General features: G+C 39.1%; 1 protein-coding gene across 1 annotated transcript in view; it reads left to right on the forward strand.

Moving 5' to 3' along the window:
• Positions 1 to 1699: 1699 nt before the first annotated feature.
• The window catches only part of alox12 (arachidonate 12-lipoxygenase), a 21317-nt gene continuing 478 nt past the window's right edge, over positions 1700 to 22538 (forward strand). Inside the window, exons 1-10 of the mRNA XM_071547289.1 lie at positions 1700 to 1779; positions 3741 to 3838; positions 10186 to 10292; positions 10596 to 10797; positions 14345 to 14426; positions 14531 to 14653; positions 15466 to 15572; positions 16106 to 16278; positions 20791 to 20934; positions 21432 to 21635. Of these exons, the coding sequence (XP_071403390.1) occupies positions 1700 to 1779; positions 3741 to 3838; positions 10186 to 10292; positions 10596 to 10797; positions 14345 to 14426; positions 14531 to 14653; positions 15466 to 15572; positions 16106 to 16278; positions 20791 to 20934; positions 21432 to 21635 (1320 nt within the window). The remainder of the gene's footprint in view (positions 1780 to 3740; positions 3839 to 10185; positions 10293 to 10595; positions 10798 to 14344; positions 14427 to 14530; positions 14654 to 15465; positions 15573 to 16105; positions 16279 to 20790; positions 20935 to 21431; positions 21636 to 22538) is intronic.

A 22538-nucleotide genomic window follows, 5' to 3' on the forward strand; every position in this document is an offset into this window, starting at 1 on the left:
TCGGGTTGTCCGTCCCATTCTCATGAACGTGATCTCTCAGGAACACCTTGAGGGAATTTCTTCAAATTTGGCACAAACGTCCACTTGGACTCAAGGATGAACTGATTAGAATTTGGTGGTCAAAGGTCACTCTGACCTCACAAAAGACGTTTTTGGCCATAACTCAAGAATTCATACGCTAATTATGGGATAAAATGATGATTAATAGGATAAAAATGATGTGATGTGAAGTGATGACAGTTTATATCCAAAAGTTCAAAGGTCAACTTCACTGTGACATCATAATGTTTTGCTTACCACTGTAGCTGAGAAAACGATCTTGGGTCATTCTACAAAAAGAAAGTGGAAGTGCTGTCACTTACTTTTGCAGACACCAAAATCCTTTAAGTTGATCTAATAATCACATTAATTATATATGTTCAGTAAATAAAGATTGTCCTTGCAATGATAAAACAAAGTTTATTGGCGGAGGCACACAACTGAGATTATAACCGCTGTTATTTCTAGTTAATCTTGTTTTGCTGCCCTTTTTTTTTTGCTATTACTATTTGTGTATTGTGTTTCTCTCATTCTCAGTCTCTCTCATGGGTGGGTGACTATATATTTTCTCTGCAACTAACAACTGGACCCAAATTCCATCAATAAAAGATCCATAAATCCCGTACCGAAATAACTGAAATAACTTAATAGCGCAACAAAATGTGCAAAAAGTCAAGGGGGTGAATACCTTATTATATCCGCTGTATATCACACCGTTTCAGTGACTGCACAGACTATTCAAGTCTATTTGAGCAAGTGCCCTAGACTCGTACACTGATGGTACACTTTAATAAAATACATAAGGCAAGGATCCATAAGGACAGCTGAAATTGGGATAAATGGCTCTATCCTCTTATTTGCAGTGCAGGATTTCCCCCCCTTTTTAAACTTCTAAAAACCAAGGCAGGGGACGGTCCAACCCCCCAGTGAGGATGAAATTCAACTCGTCCGTAGACCTTAGACCTGCGAGCAAAACTCCACTCACAGGATCAGATAGCAGAGGGGATTTTTTGCTCCAGGCGGAGGAATGTCAGCAGGGGAATGTAGCTCACCTGGAAGATTACGTGCTTGCAGTTTTCTCCCCACTTCTACTCCAAATGACTCGGGGCATTTGGAAAGCCATCATATTCACTCTTAACAACCCTTTTGCTCCCGACATTAATTCCCACTGTTGCTTCACTGATGGCGTCTTTATGATCTTTAAAGGTGCGGTTTGACTTCATTCCATGGTTATATAAATTATCTTTGTTGTACCATGAAGTCGGACACTCAAGTCGTGTGAAGGGATAAAGCCTCGTACAACACTCTTTGTAAAGCCCACTGATAAAAACAGACTTCTGCACGCTAATCGCTTTTTCCACACAATGGCGTTAAAACAGAGTTTGCCATATAGACAATTTTTAAGCATTAGAAGAATCTGTACAAAAGTTGATGATTTTGAAGTGGAGTGTTCGAGTTTACTCAACTCAGCCTTGACCGGAGCTCGGGGGATACACTGAACCCACAAGAGGGCAAAGGATACAGTCATACTCAACACATCTTATATGCTTCAAGAAGAAGTCAAGAATTTAATCAGAAAACACTGGCATATACTATCTGCTGATGATATTGGAAAGGATATTTTTTACCGATTTACATTCTAGGGGAAGAAATATCAGACATGACGGTAGATGCAGACTCCAACATGCATGGGAGAGGAGAGAAACTACAGGGCCCTTCAAGGCAACTTCAGGTCAGGCAGTCAGTCAGTCGGGGACACTTAGTGAGATGATGCGTTTGCTCAGATGGCCTCTAGAGGGCGTCTTTGACTGTGAGATGCAGTGTTTCCCATACAGAGGCTCAAAATCAAGTTGGTCAGTGTGTAGAAATTGATCGAAACAGATCTCTGATGCGTGCTTCACATCATGTTTGTCTTTTGGAGATGTGCGGACCAGCAGGACTGTACTCAGTCCACAGAGTCTGCCGGCGTGAAAACAAAAGTGAAACTTAACAATCCGCAATTTGTGGACGCCTGCATGACTGCCTCCCTGTGGTTGGTTGAGTTAACCTGTGAGGTGCTTCATTTGAATAAGAAGCCCTCAGAGCGCTCGTCATTCTAACATAAGAACCTCCATCTGCTTACGGCACAGGTAAAAAAAAAAAAATCGCAGTCACAATTGTTGAGTCAGCAATCACACCTATGTTTTTTTTTTTTACACCCCACTGAGCAATTTTACGTTGATTAGACGTTTAAAACACGTCTAAATGGCCCATAGCTGTCTAGGTTAAATTAAGTTTAAATGGGGTTGAAAAGTGAAAGTTTATTAGATGTATATACATAGACAAAATTATCCTGGACTATATGAGAGCTACGCATAGACGCAATGTTGAAATTACTTCTTGTGCTCAGATAATTATCTTGTAGGCTAGTCTACAGGACTTCTCTGGTGCATATGTTTGGTATTTACAGATGTTTATTCATTGTAATAATGTATTTACTGCTTGGTCTAAAATAGGTCTATACATAGCCGTAATGATCCTGGGCTATATGAGAGTTAAAGCACAGACGAGACGTTGAAATCACGTCTTTTGCTCAGTGGGACTTATGCAAAAGGTACTGAGAATACTTTTAATGATACTAGAAGTATACTTAAACTAAACAGTGGGCCAATTTAGTCCCAACAAGTAGCCCAACAAAATAGTAGACTCAAAAGTGAAATATTACTTATACTTAAATAAACTTAAGTAAAACTACACTTCAACTTACTTCTTTTTTGTGTTAGCATGGAACTTCAAACCTAGTGTATGCTAAAATGTTAGCGTGAGACCGAGGATACTAAGACTCAACATAGTGTATGCTAAAGTGTTAGCATGCTGCCAATCATTCAACATAGTGTATGCTATGGTGTTAGCATGGAACCTACTGTCATTCGACATAGTATATGCTAAAGTGTTAGCATGGAACCTATCTGTCAACATATTTAATGCTAAAGTGTTAGCATGTAACGCCAAACCAACGATCTACCGGGGACACATGGATAATTTTGGTGTCTATGTTCTCATCACTTAATGTCTATGCTGACCAACAGGACTGCCTACCAAAAAACTTTGTGTATAAGTACTTATCTAGTTCTTTGAATTTAGTTTTCATATATTAAATTCAAGTGAAGTTTCTGTTTGCATATCTGTCTACCAGTGTTTTCATGTTTTGCAGCTGCTGTCACTGACATGCCAGAGATAAAGCTCCATAATGTGGGTCTTATCTGACAGTGTGAGCCCCATATATTAGCCCAACTTCCCTTTTGCATTTCTGTGTGTGTGTGTGTGTGTGTGTGAGTGTGTGTGTCTGCCTGTAGAAGGGCGAGGTGAGAGTGCGGACATAAACAAATGACTGTGCTGTGAGAGAGTGAGAAAGAGAGAGAAGTCAGTCGAGTTACTAAGTAAGAGAGTGAGTGTGGAGAGAGAGAGAGAGAGAGAGAGAGAGAGAGACACGCATTTCCACCTAAACAGGATTTGAGAGCAGTTGCTCCAACGGGATATTTTGCAAGCATTTTGAAATGCCAAAAACAACCGTGTGATGACAGGGCAATAGGTTGAGTGCTACAGTAGAGACCTGCAGTGACTTTTAACAGAGGGGAAAAGAGAGGAATAAAAGAGAGGGAGTGGAGAGGAAGAGGGAAGGGAAGGGAAGGTATCAGAATACAAACAGTGTGAGAAGAAAGAGAGGAGGAAAACACTTTTGACCCAGAAACTGAGGAGAGAAGAGGAGAAACCAGCAGAGGAAACAGATACTCTGTACTGGACATTACTCTGGACCAAGGTGAGCTTTTTCTTTTACTTTTTGGTTTCTGATTTCTATACATGAATACTACCTTGCATGTCTGGTTATGTAATTATTTACATAAGGGCTGCTGCTTTTGTGGTATTCAAATGCAGAGTGGAGGAAATGCTAACCGTAACTGTTTTGAGCTGAGTTTTACAGTAGGGTCATTCTCTCTGTGTTGCATCAGTATGGATTCATTGTGTGTACATTTGTAATGTAAAATGGGAAAAGTAGGGTTCAACTGATATGGAGTTTTGAATTGAGTCCAAGTATTCAGTGTTTCCCCAGAACAGAGTGGAAAAAGCCTCTGAAACAGCAGTTAGACCCTGAGACACTACAACTCTCAATTGAAACCCCGGGGTTATAATTATAATTATAATATATTTGCACATACTGCGTGGAATCGTAAAATCTCAAATCTCAAAATGTGTCATGAGAGTCAGTTCAGGTTAAAGGTTTCCCACAGACAGCCAGTGTAGTATTGATCAATTCTATCATATCCATCATATCAGACTGGACCAGATCTCATTTTAATAAAACAACAATAGGCAACATATATTTGCATCCATTTGCATCTGTGTGGTAAAGCTCCCACAGCTGGCAAAACAAGTTTGGTTCTACAAAACAATAGTCGGCTTATTACCAGGATGAAATAACCACATCAGGAGATCACAGTATCCACACATATACTCGCATCAGTAGGGAGTTACAGTACTGAACATGTGACAGATATAATGTGTATTTATGGCATTATGAGTAGTTTCTACTGCACATTCCCGAAAATTGCTCATTTTATTTTAAGATTAGATTACAGGAACAGGAACATGTCAGTGGCTTCACCAGAATAAGCTCACTTTGTCTCCGTTTGCTTTTCCATCAAAACTTTCAACTTTCAGCTTTCAACTTTAATGTCATGTGTGTTAGAATACAGAGAAACACTTGTGCTCTGGCTCTCTCTGCCTTCACACAAAGGGCACACCATCACAAAACCAACAAAAAAGAGAAAGTGTAGAATGTATACATTATATATACAATATACATATGGGTGCATCAGCTGTTCAGCAACCTGAAACTCTTACTGAGACAGGTGGAGTGTGATTTGATGCTTCGGTAAAGTGTTTTTTAGATGGAAGGAGAGAGAACAGGACATGAGCAGGTTGGCTGGTGTCCTTCATGATGTTTTGGGCTTTCCTTTTGCAGCGAGTGGAGTAGATGTTATGAAGTTGCGGTAGTTCTGTAAAAGATAAAAGTTCACAAGAGCTTTGGTCCTCATGGCAAAACCTCCTGAGACGCTATTGAGGATGCAGTTGGTGTGAAGAGACCATGTGATGTTGTCTGCGATGTGTATACCAAGAAATAAATAAAACTATCAACAGTTTCAACAGATGACCCGTTGGATGGAAATGACAAAAACACCATAATCAGAAACAATACAAGGAGAAGAAATTGAGATGTTTTTTTTTTTTAGAATAGTTGCACTGAGTTATTTCAGAGTGAAGGCGTTTTTGTGTCATTTCCTGTATTGTTTGCAAATCTGATTTAGACAAAAGATAAAACTATAGTATGTGTGATGATGATGAAATATGAGACCATACGGTTCCTCATGCTGACTGAAGGATGTGGCTGACAGAGGGCCTCCATAGGACAGAGTTAGACTAAATCCTGGCCCTACTTAGAAGACAGATCAGATATTTGATCTGATTTTGATATTTGCCTGGGAAGAGGATCAGGTGAAAAATGAATTCTGAGAAAAAAGTCAGAACTCAGAATTCTGACATTAAACTCAGAACTGTGACTTTATCTTCAGATTCTTTCCTGAGCATATGCTAACACATTAGCATACAGTATAAGTGCCTGTAAGGAAATAGCATTGTCTAATGTAAGAAGATAGACCTTTTACTAATCCAGAGTTTGTGTTTTTTCTGCTAGGATCTGCCAAACCTCTCTAACACACACTAGAAGGATACAGGATCCATCCAAGTGACAAAGTAATATATGTCTTTTTACTGTACATTAACTATATTCATAAGTTCAATGGTCATTTTCATAATTGTCGTGCAACATTCAAATGCATATACTCACACACATCCACATCCTCTCACTTCCACACACAAAATCCCAAGTAGACATACAGTACTGTGCAAAAGTCTTAGGCACATGTAGAAAAAATCTATAAGGCGAAGATGCTTTCAAAAATAATGAAATGAAAAGTTTCTAAATATACAAAAATTTACTAGAAAGAGCAGTCCACTGACACACTAATGCAGAAAACAAATATATCTAAGATTATATATATCTAAGAGGTAAAGACATCATTATTTATCACACTCACACACACGAAGGCTATTCACACATATTCACACACACACACACACACACACATGAACACACACACAGTCCCAAATCTATTCTAAATCACTCAGAGAATACACACTCATAGTCATGATGTGATTTGTCTAAACACAGCAGTGCTGTTGTTGCTTTCCAAAATTTAGAAATTACTACACCCATAATCCACCAAAACAATTATCTTTTTTTCTTCAGACATGATCTCTGGAAAAATTCCATATTTACATGACTCATCAGTGAATTTCCTCCTCATTGAACCTTTCAAACTGAGCTAACATGTCTTCAGGTGTCGTTTAATCCTCTGGATGATACATCTGTTTTGCTCCTCTCTTATCACTGATTTCTAAACAACAACCAATAGCCAACAACCAATTGCTGTTCTAAACACCTATATTCGGGGGTCCCTCTTTCCCGGGAAAAATCCACTGCTTCCCAGGAAGTGATGCGTTTTAGACATACAGAAGCAACAACAGCAGTTAGTTTGGAATAGATATAAGAAGGTAGGAGAAATATAAGAAGGTGCAGTCTACTGAGTGTCTCTATTACAGTATGTTAGGCCAGTGATTCTCAATCTTTTTCATATCGAGGACCCCTAATTTAGTCCACATTAGGGCCACAGAGCCCCATTTGATGAGATTTTGTCCCTCGGACCCAAATCTGAAGATATTTTTATTGTCAGATATTATTTTGTCCAGAATTCCATGACTATCTGTATTGTAGGTAGAGAGATAACAGAGAAGCTATGATCAAAACAGTCATTCTTCTACATTCTCTAATTGTGTTAACTTCTTGTAAATGAAATAATGCTGAAGTTTAACAATTCATCAAGTTGCTTGGGACCACCTGGAATCCCCTCAAGGACCCCTTGTGGTCCCCGGACCCCATGTTGAGAACCACTGTGTTAGGCCACAAAACATCAAAGCGATGATCGCATATACACCAAAGGTGTTGGCAAGGTAAAGAAACTCTCGCATATCATCACTTTAAACGGCTCTTTATCCCTTCTTACACTAATGACCAGTGGAAGAAGTACTCAGATCTTTTACTTAAAAGTAGAAATACCACAGTATAAAAATACTCTGTTACAAGTAAAAGTCCTGCATTCAAAATGTTACTGAAGTAAAAGTACAAAAGTATTAGCATCAAAATGTACTTAAAGCAACAAAAGTAAAAGTACTCATTATGCAGAATGGCCCATTTCAGAATAATACAGTATATATTATATTATTGAATTATAATTATTGATGCATTAATGTGTAAGCATCACTTTAATGTTGCAGCTGGAAAAGGTGGGGCTGATTTCCACTACTTTATATACTGCTGGGTAGCTTACAGTAATCTATAATAATACATCACAATTTATTAGTTGATTATATTTTGTATTAATAATCTGAATCTGCAAAGTAACTAGTAACTTAAGTTATCAAATAAAGGTAGTGGAGTAAAAAGTACAATATTTCCCTCTGAAATGTAGTGGAGTAGAAGTATAAAGTAGCATAAAATGGAAATACTCAAGTAAAGTACAAGTACCTCAAAATTGTACTTAAGTACAGTATTCGAGTAAATGTACTTAGTTACTTTCCACCTCTGCTGACACCCTTAACGTTGGATAATGTGATAGACTTTACAACCTGTTTCTCCGCTTCTACTCACATTGTGCACTGTGTGTGTGTGTGTGTGTGTGTGTGTGTGTGTGTGTGTGTGTGTGTGTTATTCTTGTCCACACTTGTCTTGGGACTCGTTATTTTATCTGGTTCACCTGAGGCAGGTCCTGACTTCACAGGGCACACACACACACACACACACACACACACACACACACACACACACACACACACACAGCCTGATACGTATTCTCCAGGAAGAGAACACGTTTTATGTCAACACAACATATATTTACATTTGTGTATCATCATCCTTGAGTCAGTTTTGTATTCTTATTTGAATGCTGATGCAGACAGGGTTCAAGCCCAAACTGAGTCTGTCAGCAGATCATGTGATGGCCAAACCAGCTAGAGCTAGAACGTTTTGATGACTGAGGGCCAATTTAGGGGCCCAACACTGGATTGAGAGCCTCCCAAGAGAAAACAGAACACAAAATAATTCCAAAACAAATCTTGGTAACACTTTATAATAACCATCATTAATAAATGGTAAATTGATAGTTAATTAAACTTTACTTAATAGTTATTTTACTGTTAACAAACAATGAAATGATCATTAATAATGTTTACTAATTATTAGTAATGCTATAATTTATGTTATTTTATCATTTGTTTGTGTAATATAAAATAATTTGTTTATAAATTATATATTGTATCATAGCTTTTTACCCTTTTTACCGTCTCTTATCAGCTATGATACAATATATAATTTATAAACAAATGATTTTATATTACACAAACTAATGATAAGAAAAAACATAAATTATAGCATTACTAATAATTAGTAAACATTATTAATGATCATTTCATTGTTTGTTAACAGTAAAATAACTATTAACTAAAGTTTAATTAACTATCAATTTACCATTTATTAATGATGGTTATTATAAAGTGTTACCCAAATCTTTTCTTTAATAGCCTGTTCTAGACTAAAAGTCATGCCAGTTGTGAATCATGTGAGAAATGTATGTTGTGTTTTCTGGAGGAGAAAATATCCCATTTGTCCATTTGTAGATGTTTTAATGACAAAGGTGCATGTCTACAGTTTATGCTTTGGAAACGGTTTGCAGACAGTAATGTAAAATAAACACAATTTGTAGTTAATGAGACTGAACTTGTCGTACATTTTATGATTGGTATCATAATGGCGTTTTATGTTAAACTCCTTTGCACATTGCCTTCATGTAGTAAGCTTTGCTCCATTTCTCCTGAAACTTCCTTTTCTCCTCACTGACACGTTTTTTGCTCCTCCATCTCGCTAACCGGCTAACGTACATAGCTGCACTGAAGACGTAATCTGTCTCGTGAGTAGGCCTCTCGCGAGTCGTGTATGACGGGTTGCCTAGTTGCCATGCAACCATTCCTACCTTGACAGTTTATCCCCGGTGGGCGCAGTTTTACCCTTCTTAAAAGCAAAGTACTGTACTGTGTGATGTAGGTCGGTTTAAAACTGTATTATTGGAACCGGACCAAATGTAACGCATGCATTTCATCATGTCACCTTAACTCATCGCGGGCCACCGGGAACGTTTCCGAGGGCCGCGATTGGCCCGCGGGCTGCACTTTGAGAACCCATGAGCTAGATTAAGGGATTACTCCTCTTCATATGATATGATGGACGGTCCGCCCTGACCACAAGTGTATGATTATTACGTGATTATTATTTTTATATCAGATGTCTGAATAGAGAAATCATTCCAGTGTGGTGTGGGAGGATTTTACTCAACAGTCTGTAAAACCTGCAATGAGACAGAGAGCATTAGTGTCCCATGATGGTCTAACTACTGTGTCAGAGACCTTTATTTTGCTTTGCCACTGCACCATTTTCTGCAAGAAAGAACTTAGCAAGTGGTGGAAAACAGAAGCTATATAAGGCATTAGATAAGAAATACAGGATAAGAGAAATAAAAAAAAAAACGATTAAAGAGATAATACTGTAAAGTGTATAAGAGGAAAGAAGAAATTATTAAAAAAAAAGGGGTGAATGTTGGGATTCAGGGGGCCCCATGTTTGCCTTTGCCCAGGGCCCCCAAATCCCTAAGTCCGCCCCTGCACCCTGAGTGAAATTCTTAAAGGAAACACTGAATACTTGGAATTATTTGGGATGAAAATGGACAATTGACTGGAAATTGAATATCGGGATAAAATATCAGCTATCTGCAGCTTCAAGCCAGGAATATCGGTTTCACTCTTCCAAAACCCACAGGCATCAGTTGAACCCTACATTGCTTTATATACATGCTGTGTGTGTGTGTGTGTGTGTGTGTGTGTGTGTGTGTGTGTGTGTACAGATGGAAGTGTACACTGTAACCGTGGCGACTGGTACATCAGAGTATTCAGGCACCAACAACTACATCTATGTGACCCTGGTGGGGGAGAGAGGGGAGAGTGAGCGCACCCTGCTGGACAACCCGGGACTGGACTTCTGCAGAGGAGCAGTAAGTGTGTGTGTGTGTGTGTGTGTGTGTGTGTGTGTGTGTGTGTGTGTGTGTGTGTGTGTGTGTGTGAGACAGCAGTGTGTGTGGTGTGGAGGGATTCTGTTTCTCACTGCTTCTGCATCTTGTCCACACTTGTCTTGGGAATCTGTATCTGGTTCACGTCCTGACTTCACAGAGCTTACACACACACACACACACACACACACACACACACACACACACATTCTGCCACATACACACTCATTGCCGTATGTTTCTTTCTCTTCTCCCTCTCCACCCCCCCCGTCCCTCCATCTCTGTCAGGTAGATGAATACAAGGTGTCCAGCCCGTCCCCTCTGGGCTCTGTGCTCCTGGTCAGACTGGAGAAACAGAGGTACTGGGTGGAAGATAACTGGTTCTGTCGCTATGTCACTGTGGAGACACCAGAGAGAGACCAGGTGCTGATCTTCCCATGCTACCGCTGGCTGGCAGGAGACATCAAGGTGGAGCTGAGAGAGGGAACAGGTAAGCAGTGGTGGAAGAAGAACTCTGATCCTTTACTTAAGTGAAAGTACCAATACAGCAATGTAAAAATACTCCATTACAAGTAAAAGTCCTGCATGAAAAATCCTACTTCAGTAAAAGTACATAAGTATTAGCAGCAAAATGTAGTTAAAGTATTAAAGTAAAAGTAGTGGTTTGGTCCCTCTGACTGATATTTTATTATATATGACATCATTAGATTATTAATACTGAAGCATCAGTGTGTAAGCAGCATGTTACTGTTGTAGCTGCTGGAGGTGGAGCTAGTTTGAACTACTTTATATACAGTTAGCTAGTTTAGTCCAGTGGTTCCCAACCTAGGGGTCGGGCCCCTCCAAACGGTCACCGGATAAATCTGAGGGGTCGTGAGATGATTAATGGGAGAGGAAAGAAGAAAAAACAAAGTTCTGATACACAAATCTGTTTTCAGTTTTTGGACTTTTTCTCTAATCTTTGATTTTTGCTGAAATATTGGATCATTTGAACATTTATTGAAATGAAACCATGTGAGGTTTAGAGGGAAAAATCACTATTTGGTGGAGCTGTTAACAACTCATAGACATCTGAAATGTGACCCGACTACACACTGCTTTTTGTTAGACGTCAAAAGCCAAAAAGGTTGGAAACCACTGGTTTCATCTTTAACAATGTGTTGTATTTTAAAAGCTTGTTATATTATCCATTGTGTCAAATCTCCATCTGAAAAGTAACTAAAGCTGTCAAATAAATGTAGTGGAGTAGAAAGTACAATATTTCCCTCTGAAATGTAGTGGAGTGGAAGTATAAAGTAGCATCAAATGGAAATACTCAAGTAAAGTACAAGTATCTCAAAATTGTACTTAAGTACAGTACTTGAGTAAATGTACTTAGTTACTTTCCACCAGTGCAGGTAAGGCTGATTTCCCTATAGATAGTCCATAGGTTAGGGGAGCGGTTTGAATCCCCTGACCAACTGGAAAAAACACTCTCCCCTCACTCAACAACTTCTGTCCAGCTGCCCTTGAGCAAGGCACCGAGCCCCCAACTGCTCAGTGGAACAGTAGAAGACTGTGGTTGTACTGGGCAGCTCCCAGTGATCAACAGTATAGAAGACTGTGGTTATCTCCCAGTGTGAATATGTGAAACTGTATTAATGTGAAGCAGGGTGTTGCTGGAAAGCTGCATGGTGCTTAGTTAGATTTCACTAGGTCTAATTCTTATTATGTGTCAGCAGCCTTTATCTTTTGTATTAGTTGGCTAATGTGACAGCATTAGGTCATGATCTTTTTTTCTCCTGGTCGAACACAAAGGTCAGCTGTGAGTCAAAGGATGCAAGGAGCGTTACATCATCCTTGTAGATATGCAACTAAATATTTAGCATTACACTGTAAAAAAAAAATCGTAAAAAACTAAAACTAAACTAAAACTAACTAAACTAAACTAAACTAAACTAAACTAAAACTAAAATCCCGGCAGCTGGGGCGTCAAAAAAAGTTTGTAAAATAACAGAAATTAAAATAAAATAGTAAAATAATGTTAATTTCCCATAATTAAAATACAGTTTATATTAAATCTTGTGTATTTAATTGGTATTTAATGTAAAATAGAGGACATGTACCTGTGATAACATTGGAATTACCCTTAAAAAAACATCTAAACTGTGCTGTAATACAGATAATCAAACTGTAAAAAAAAAAAAAAAAAAAAAACCCCAAAAAACGGTCAAACGCTAATGTTAACCGTGAAATTACAATTCAGGTTAGTACATTGAAATAATAGATTTTTCTGTGAAATAACACTCATGTATGGTAATGTAAAAAAAAAAGTGTGAGATGCTGTAAATACACAGACTGCATGTTATTCCATTCTACAAATTCTAACCGTAGTTTTAAAGTTATCTGTACTTTGGCATCACAAACAAAAAGCTGTAAAATAACTATGACTACAATATTGGTCGTAATTTTATGGACACATCTTTGTATCTTTTTTTTTTGCATTGTATTTTTTACAGTGTAAAAAGAGGGATAATGGTAAAAACAGACGTGGACAAGAGAAGGTTTGCAGTTTGCTCTGCTTGCACTTGAAGAAGAGGATGGAGGAGCCCGTTCTGAAGCGGATAGTTAAAGTTAACGTTACCCGTGAAACACATATAATAATAATAATAATATAATAATAATATAAGACTAATAATATAATAAGTCCCTCCAAGTGCTGCTATGTCAGAGTCAGAGACACATGCCTGCCACAGCCACACCACTGACTCTGACACATCCTATGTGATCATGACCTTATGCTTCACATCCTTATTCAGAGAAACCACAGTGGTTGCTGCACACTCCGTCACCACAGTCTTAACGTGGGAACTCAAAGTCTTTTTCTCATCTTGACATTTACAACAAATTGCGGATGATATCTCGGCCAATTCGACAGTGATATAAATCCTTTAAGCAGGACAAAATAAGATACAACATTTTTCAATCATATACACATGTGGCAGTGGTTTAAAGGGGTTGTCATCCAACACAGAACTGTCAGTATGCGCCGTGACGGGGGATTGAAGAGGCGGCTGCGTCCGCTATACCAGTGGTTCTCAACGTGGGGTCCGGGGACCACCAGACACACACACACACACACACACACACACACACACACACACACACACACACACACACACACACACACACACAGAGTTCCTCGCTGCAGCTTCACACTTGTACAGTAGGCAGGAATGAGGTTGCGTTCGATTAGACGCCCGTACATTCATTTGTCTTAGTTGCAGCAGGTCATCCAGCCGGCCAGTGCAGCGGTAACATGACTCCACCTATTATTAACATAGTATTGTATTCCCCAGATAGTAATTCTTAGCCTCTGAAACAGCATTTTAGACCATCACAAAACACTAAAACTCCATTGAAACCCAACCACAGTCTCAATATCTAATAAAACAGAAATAGTAAAAACAAAAAACAATACCAAATTTAGGGGAGACTGGGTATAGCTGTGGCATGGGATAGTTCAGTGGTTCTCAACGTGGGGTCCGGGGACCACCAGGGGTCCTTGAGGGAGATCCAGGGGGTCCCCAGCAAATTGATGAATTGTTAAACTTCACCATTATTTAATTTACAAGAAGTTAACACAATTAGAGAATGTAGAAGAATGACTGTTTTGATCATAGTTTCTCTGTTATCTCTCTACCTACAATACAGATAGTCTTGGAATTCTGGCCAAAATCATATCTGACAATAAAAATATCCTCAGATTTGGGTCCGAGAGACAACTATCCCATCAAATAGGGGTCCGTGGCCCTAATGTGGACTAAATTAGGGGTCCTTGATATGAAAAAGGTTGAGATTCACTGCTTTAGAACATAATTTTGCCAAATGGGATTTTTATTGGTGCATTGACTGCACTCCCTGAGGCAGTGGCAGGCTGATACTTCTCTTCATCCTCACCCAGGGCTATAGTGCTAGATTTTGTTTGTGTTGGGTGCTAAAGGTACTCTTCCTGTCTCTCTCACTTCCTGTCTCTCTCACTTCCTGTCTCTCTCCAGCGAAGAGATGGAGGGATGACTCCTTACCTCAGCTGCTGGCACACAGAAAGACAGAACTCCAGGAGAGACAGAAGACATACAGGTCCAAAACACACACACACAATGACAGATCTCTTCACTTTTTGTATGGATGTGTGTCATGTATTTATCATATTGTGTGTGTGTGTGTGTGTGTGTGTGTGTCAGATGGCTTGCATGGGCTCCAGGTATTCCTAAATGCATCGATGCTAAAACAGAAGCAGATTTACCCCTAGATGTTCGCTTCCACAACGAGAAGAGGAGCGACTTTGAGGGATCCTTACACTATGCGTAGGTGATGCGGAAAATACACACACACACACACACACACACACACACACACACACACACACACACACACACACACACACACACACACACACACACTTCAGTTCAATTCAATTCAATTCAATTCAGTTCAGTTCAGTTCAGTTGATTCAATTTGATTCAATTTGATTCAATTTGATTCAATTCAGTTCAATTCAAAGCAAATATGAAAAAAATCTGTCTATATAAAGACAACACATAGATAACAAAACAGTATAAGCAAAAGGTTAATAAGTCGTGAATTATTAATATCAAGATAAGAACGGGGTGCAACATTTCATGAACATTTAGTGATTGCTAGTGATTTCTCTCTCTCTCTCTCTCTCTCTCTCTCGCTCTGTCAGAGTCCCTTGTAGCAACTGATAATGTAATAATTGGTCGAAATGTAATAAAATATTACTGTAAATGGTTGGACAATGTAAAATGTAATAAAACCTGTTAATGTAATAGATGTTTAGTGTTTGATGTTGTAATTATTACATAATGTTAGATCCATTAAAATGTAATAATTTCTGGTTAATAGTAAGGTATTCAGTGAATTATTGTCATGCTCCATCTGTCATTTATTTTTTTTATTTTTTTTTTTCGCATTTTGACTCATTTAGCGGTTAGGTTATTATTTATTTACATTTTGAAAATTGATTCCATTATCTGACAGCTATTACAATACCAGTTGCTACATACTGCCAAGACTCTATATCTCACTGTTTTTTCTTTACATTTCTGAGAAACTATAAACTAACCCCCCCACCCACCCCCCACCCCCCACCTCCCAGCTTGCTGGAGTTGTCTCTGAAGAAGCTGGCCATCAAATTTGGGAAGTCCTGGGAAGATCTGGAAGATTTCAAACGGATCTTCTGGAAGCTGCGAAGCCCCATATCTGGTGGGTATGCGTACTGTAGACTCTACAACAAGCCTGATGGGGAAAATGGCTCCGGAAAAATAAAAGTATATTGAGTAACAACTCAATATACTGTCTAAAAAATGACAAATGCCATGTGAATCATTTTTAATATTATATAATCCATGCATAACTTATTTAATCCTCTTATTTCTTATTTCTGTAACTATGTAGGCAGACCTGTTAATATTAATACCTGCACATTTGTTGCTGCTTTGCTGTAAACTATTAGGCCTACTATTTGCTGATGCAGCGACCCCACAGGCATCAATAAAGTTTAATCTGATTTTATCTAATTTCCTTTTGCTAGACAGAAAACAGGACTCCATTGTATAGGATGTGGTAGGGAGAGATAAGGAGAGTTCAAATGTATTCTCTTTATCTGCAACAGTTGTTTTCCTGCATGGTTCGTCTATAGCAGACCTTGTGCTATTCTGTCTGTTTTGTAAAACTAGGTTTCAATGACGTGTATTATGATTATGATTACTGATCCAGTATGTGTCAATTTAACCCAGAGTACTGTATGGAACACTGGAAGGAGGACTGGTTCTTTGGCTACCAGTATCTGAATGGCTCCAATCCCAGGATGATCCAGAGGTGCAGGGAGCTGCCAGGGAACTTCCCCATCACAGCAGATATGGTGCAGGGCTCCCTGGATCCCAGGACCAGCCTGGACAAGGAACTCAAGGTGGAGCTAAATGAAACAATGGCTTATATCTGTGTAGAGGTCTGTATGTATACAGGTGTCACAAATTGATCAGAGGTCCAGGATCGGCTCTGCACAAATAATGTCTAAATACTGTATAGCCTCCACAGGCTGTAAAAAGATTGTTGTGGTGTGGTTGTACATCCATTCAATAACATTATTAGTAAAAGTGAATAGTCTGATAAGGTAGATTTGCTTCTTGTCTTTAGTCGTAGTCTCTCCTCCAAAACACTCTGAGATGAGCTTGAGAATAGTCAGCTCAGTTAACCTGAACAAACAGTTGGTTTTCGGCTTTGTTAGCTAGCTAACGGGAATGTATCTATGTTCCCAGGTTCCTATGTTCCCCAGTTCAATATTCTGTTAACACACATTAACCCCCCTATTGTGTTCGGGTCAAATTTGACCTGCTTCAAGTTAAAATATTTCATAAATATTATCCAGTTTTTTTTATTGGAACAAGGCTTCAAAACAGATATATAAACACAACAAAACTAATGGTTATCATTTTATTTGATTTTGAAGGTCTTTGTTCTCTGAAACAGTTGTGGTCAGAGCTCTGGGTAAACATCTACACACAACCAACCTAACCCTAACCCTAGAACTGGGGAACATATAGGACCCTTTGTCATGTTCCCATTATGTGCCATATAAATCTGGGGAACATAGGACCCTGGGAACATAGGAATGACTCCTAGCTAATTAGCCAACATGCTAATTTAGCAGAGCAACTAATCTTTGCATACGACTACAAGGCACTACTAACACTAGCTACTAGCCATGTAACATTAATTATAACATTAACATTGACAGTTCCAAGTCAAAATGCAGTCTGCAAAAGTTGTTCGTTTGGAAACACAACCAGCTGTTCACTGCCACTGTTAGGCTAGCCAGGCTAGTCAGTTAGCATACTAGCCTACCGAAAGTGTTTACATTGAAAATCATTTTTGGCCAACCTGACTGATATGTTAGCAACACACACTGTAGGTGTAGGCTGACAAGTCACAAAATTTACACCATCATAAGCATTGATATTGCCTAATTTCATGACAAAAGTTACAATCACTGAAAGTCAAATGACCTTGTCTGGGGATGCTATTTTTACTAGGGTGGAAACTGTTAACTGGTGAGCTGATGGCAATAACACTAGCTGCTACACCTTCTTTGATAATATGATACTTCTGTGGTTGGTTGTAGTCTGAACATCATTTCAAATACTTTTCACCGCCAGCGGGGGAGACAAAAGGGGGAAATCGGGGAAATCTCAAATTTTAGCTTTAAATAATCTTCTTCTTATGTCCATTTTGCATTATTGCCGATTGATGCCATACAACAGTGATTCAACCTATACCCAGCTCATGAAATATTTTACTTTTGCCGTTCTAAGCATCTATGAGGGGCCGTTTTTCCCGAGAAAATCCTCTGCTGCACAGGAAGTGACGTGTTTTATGTTGTTATGGAAGCAACAACAACGGTTTGTTTGGATTAAAATTTAAGAAGCTAGAAGTAAAATATGGCGGGTACACGATGAAGTCATCACTAAAGATTTTCCATTTTCCTGGAAGTAAAAGTAATGAGATTTTGATATATAAATACAAAACAAAAATGCTATTTTTTTGGCATAAACTGTCAAATTGGTGTATGGTATGATAGTTAGAATGAGCTAATCAGGCGACAAAAGTCAGTTTTCATATCAGTGTGACTTTAAACAGGGCCGGCTCTAAACTGCTGGAGGCCCTAGGCAAAATCTTCTGTGGAGGCCCCCTTTTGAGCCGAATCCTCCCCGCCATCAAGCAATAAAGACTGAGTAAAAAATTTGCGTTCAAAGCACTGTATTTTTGTTACCTATTATAAGACAGAGCACATGAATATCAAAATAAAATGCGATAAATACAAAGGTGAATGTGGCCCTCTCCTCTTGTGTGGACATGAGCTTAAAATGAGGACTTTCAAGACAGCAGTGGCTTTAGAACTGTTAACAAAAGAACGTTGACGTCATTTATCTTGACCAATGCTGGCACTTTTTTGCCCAGCTCACTATTGCTGTCTGGGTCCTCTGTCATTGTGGCTTGTGGTTCTGTTGCCTCAGTTCTGCCTCAGAATTTCAACATTGTTTCTATGGAATGTAGCCTATGTGTCAACATTAAAATATCAGAAAATAACAGATTGGGGAGCAAAAAGGGAAATTCCACTGACTGTACATAATACTACTCTAAATTGGAAATCTTTACATACCTTCTCTACGACTAGCCTAAATGAACTTGACAAGGTTCTGATACTGTAGAATCCAGTAAAGTATTAACTAATTTTACAAAAACACAATAAACACAATAGTACAAATCAGTTAAACCTGTCATTAAACTTTAAACTGCCAAGAACCATCTCAAATTCGCATCTATTTTCGTTACTATCTCATAAAAGACTCCCAGCCCAACTTCCCTGGACTAAATTTAGTGACTGATTGAATATTTTGCGGTCTAGCTAAACAAAGCTCCTGTTATTAGCCTACACTGAATACCAAGCGAACTAATGTCATCTACTTACTTAGTAGTGTTAACTGCAGCTGCTACCACTTATCTGCAGATGAAGCAACTAACACCCAAGCTTTGTTCAGACCCACAAAACTTTCTTTTAAATTTTAGTCAAGATTCCATGGTTTGGAAAGATAGCAAATATGTCATGCTGAATTACAGGGAAAGGTGTATAAAATTATGCATAAACATCTAGATTTTTTACATTAGATGTAATGGCGCAGCCATAAAAACATGGCATCTTGTAATTGAATATTCACTCAATATAAGCAGCTAGAGCTTCAAGAAAGCGTTGGAACGAGCAGATACAGAATATGGATGTGGCGTTGCCATATAGTATGGAAAAAAAGTTTTTTTCTCATTTTGAAGCCATGGGGAAATTTAAGGGGTTAAGTCGGGGTTCAAGTGGTTTTAAAGGAATAGTTCACCCAAAAACACCCAAAAATGAAAATTCAGTCATTATCTACTCACCCCCATGCCGATGGAAAGTCGGGTGAAGTTTCGTAGTCCACAAAACAGTCCTGGAGCTTCACAGCAAAACAGCGTTGCGGCTTTCTCCTAAACAACCGAAGTTGCTTAAAACGTAAAAAAACAACCGAAAAAAAACGTTAAATGGCTCCATACAGCTCGTCCGGCATAATCCAAGTCTGTGGAAGCCCCGAGATCCCAAGTTGACTTGAAAAGACGTCATTTACACCCTTTTTTTTTAGCCGAAATCTTCACTGTAGCCGCTGAGCTCCAGGCTGCGTTCACGTTAGCGCGCACCTCGTCTGCAGTGGGCGCACGAGCTCAAAGGCGCATTCATGTACCGCTAGACGAGATCAACGAGAACTTGGGAGAGAACTTAGGAGAATGCTGCAACGCTGTTTTGCTGTGAAGCTCCAGGACTGTTTTGTCGACTAAAGGTTCAATTAATGCTCAACGTTAAATACGTATACGGATACGGACGGAGCCTTCTGTCCGTACTCTGCGTTCATTTCGTCCGTATTTGTGCACGTTTTCTGAAAGCTTACGGATACGGACGAAGCGGAGCAGTACCACCGCAGTACCACCGGAAATCGTGGGGGCAGTGTAGCCAATAGTTCAAGCGAGACCAGCGAGACACGACGAAGACATTTAAAAAATGGCGGAACTCTTTGAGAAGAGGTTGTGCGAGTTGGTGAGAAATTATAAACATATCTATGATGTTACCTCGCCCGGGGCACCTCACAGGTACATTATAACAACAAACATGGCGACGGTGGACAGAAACTTGTGACTCTCTACTGCCCTCTAGAGGATGTATCGCTTAACATCTATGGCAACGTAAAGGACGCATGGAAGTATGTGGGGCAGTGAAGGTTACATCGTTTGAAACGGACGTACTTATCTTCGTACGTAAAGGGAGCATAAATGAGCCTTAAGAAACTTCACCCGACTTTCCATCGGCATGGGGGTGAGTAGATAACGACTGAATTTTCATTTTTGGGTGAACTATTCCTTTAACCACACATACCTGACTCGTGCTGTGGTTTCTTCGCGTGTCTATTTTAACTTTCTCTTTGCGTTAATAACAAGCGCAACTACCTACCTGAGCATCATTTTTTTGGGGGGGGCCTCAGCCAATAAGATCTATCTCTTGCTGGGGGGAGGGCTCCACAGAATCAGTGCTTTTGATTGGTTTTATGATCACAGGCACATCATTTATCCAATAAGGACTGTAGACAAAAAAAAAAAAAAAAAAAAAGGGTGCATGAGGCCCTAGGCATTTGCTTATTCAGCCTATCGGGAGCGCCGGCCCTGACTTTAAATGACCCCTTGCGTTGTTCTTTCCATCAGTTTTTTTCATCTTTTCTGTCCTCTCCTCTTTACTCAGACAGGTACATTTTCTATGACATTTCAGATGACATTGTTTCCCATTACATTTCTATTTCCTTCCACCTCTCCCCTCCACCTCCTAATTTTCTATTCCTCCTCTCTTGTCCAGGCAGGGAATATCTACCTGGTAGACTACGCCATCATGGATGGGATTCCCACCAATGTGATCAGGGGTAAACCTCAGTACATCGCTGCTCCCCTCTGCCTTCTGTACCAACACCCAGACCAAGGACTCATACCTATCGCTATACAGGTAGGTTACATCCACTCTGCTCATACACCTGTGCCAATACAGGAATACTTGTACTTAAATGTGTCACAGATACACATATGCATAAACACACACAGACATACACGCACAGATAAGATTACATTAAACTTTATTGATCTTTATTGATTGATTGATATTGATTGATTGATTGATTAATGAAAAATAGACACCTCCTGACACACGATGGAATCCCCATAAAAGATTTTCCATTTTCCAAGAAGTAAAATTGATATTGATATTGATAAATAAAAAAAATAAAATACAATTAAAAATAAAATTACAAGAAAATACAACAAAAAATAAAATTACAAGAAAATACAACAGAAAATACAAGAATTTTTTTTTTTTTTTTTTTTGTAATTTTTCAAATAGGTATGATATTGATATAGGTATGGTATGGTAAATTGAATAAGCTTAACAGGCAAAAAAAAAAAAATGTCATTGTGACTTTAAACAGATAGTCTCCTCATCCTCCCCAGTTAGGGCAGACTCCTGGCCTGGATACGCCCATCTTCCTGCCCAGAGACGCACCCCTGGCCTGGCTGTTGGCTAAGACCTGGGTCCGTCATTCTGAGTTTCAGATGTTCCAGGTGCTGTCTCACCTGCTCAGGACTCACCTGGTGGTGGAGGTCTTCTGTATGGCTACGCTAAGACAGCTACCTGCTGTACACCCTATATATAAGGTACAAACATACACACACGCAAAAATTATAATATGCATTAACATGTCACTCGGGTCTGAAAATTTGACCCTTGACTGAGCTGAACCTGAAAACCTTCTGTCCAAACCGAAATTAAGCCCATTTAGCTTTTTGTGAGCCCAAACCTGACTAAAGCCTGATATATCCAATAATTTGCTGATGATAAATTGCTATATAACTGTATTTTTCAGTTAGAATTCAGTTAGTTTGCTAAACCCTAGGCCAGTGATTCTCAACCTTTTTCATGTCAAGGACCCCTAATTTAGTCCACATTAGGGCCACGGACCCCCATATGATCTGATTTTGTCTCTTGGACCCAAATCTGAGAATATTTTTATTGTTAGATATGATTCCATGACTTTCTGTACTGTATGTAGTGAGATAACAGTGCAACTATGATCAAAACAGTCATTCTTCTACATTATCTAATGGCATTAACTTCTTGTAAATGAAATAATGGTGAAGTTTAACAATTCATCAATTTGCTGGGGACCCCCTGGAACCCCCTCAAGGACCCCTGGTGGTCCCTGGACCCCATGTTGAGAACCACTGCCCTAGGCCATGGCAAAGTCCCTGCATTTACTAAAAAATCACCACCACAACTTTCAAACATGCTTATATTTTGTAAATGTGTGGGGACAAAATTGAGCAATGTCTGATAACTGACAAGATATTATTTGGTCATTGTGGTAAATTGTTACACATAGGGATTGACAAGATAATATTTGGTCAATGTGATAAATTATTAGTCTTTGGTCACCAAACTATCAGATTAGAGGGAAACATTCGTCCTGGATGCTCTCTGATTATTTATTTAGATTTGGCTTTCCAATTAGATTTCTGGTGATTTTTGCTTGATCTTTGCTCTCCATTATAATGATAAAA

This window comes from Centroberyx affinis, unplaced genomic scaffold, assembly GCF_046629955.1.
Source record: "Centroberyx affinis isolate AG114_WGS23_722 - 3 ecotype Tasmania unplaced genomic scaffold, CSIRO-AGI_Caff_v1 ptg005778l_1, whole genome shotgun sequence".
Lineage (NCBI taxonomy): Eukaryota > Metazoa > Chordata > Actinopteri > Beryciformes > Berycidae > Centroberyx > Centroberyx affinis.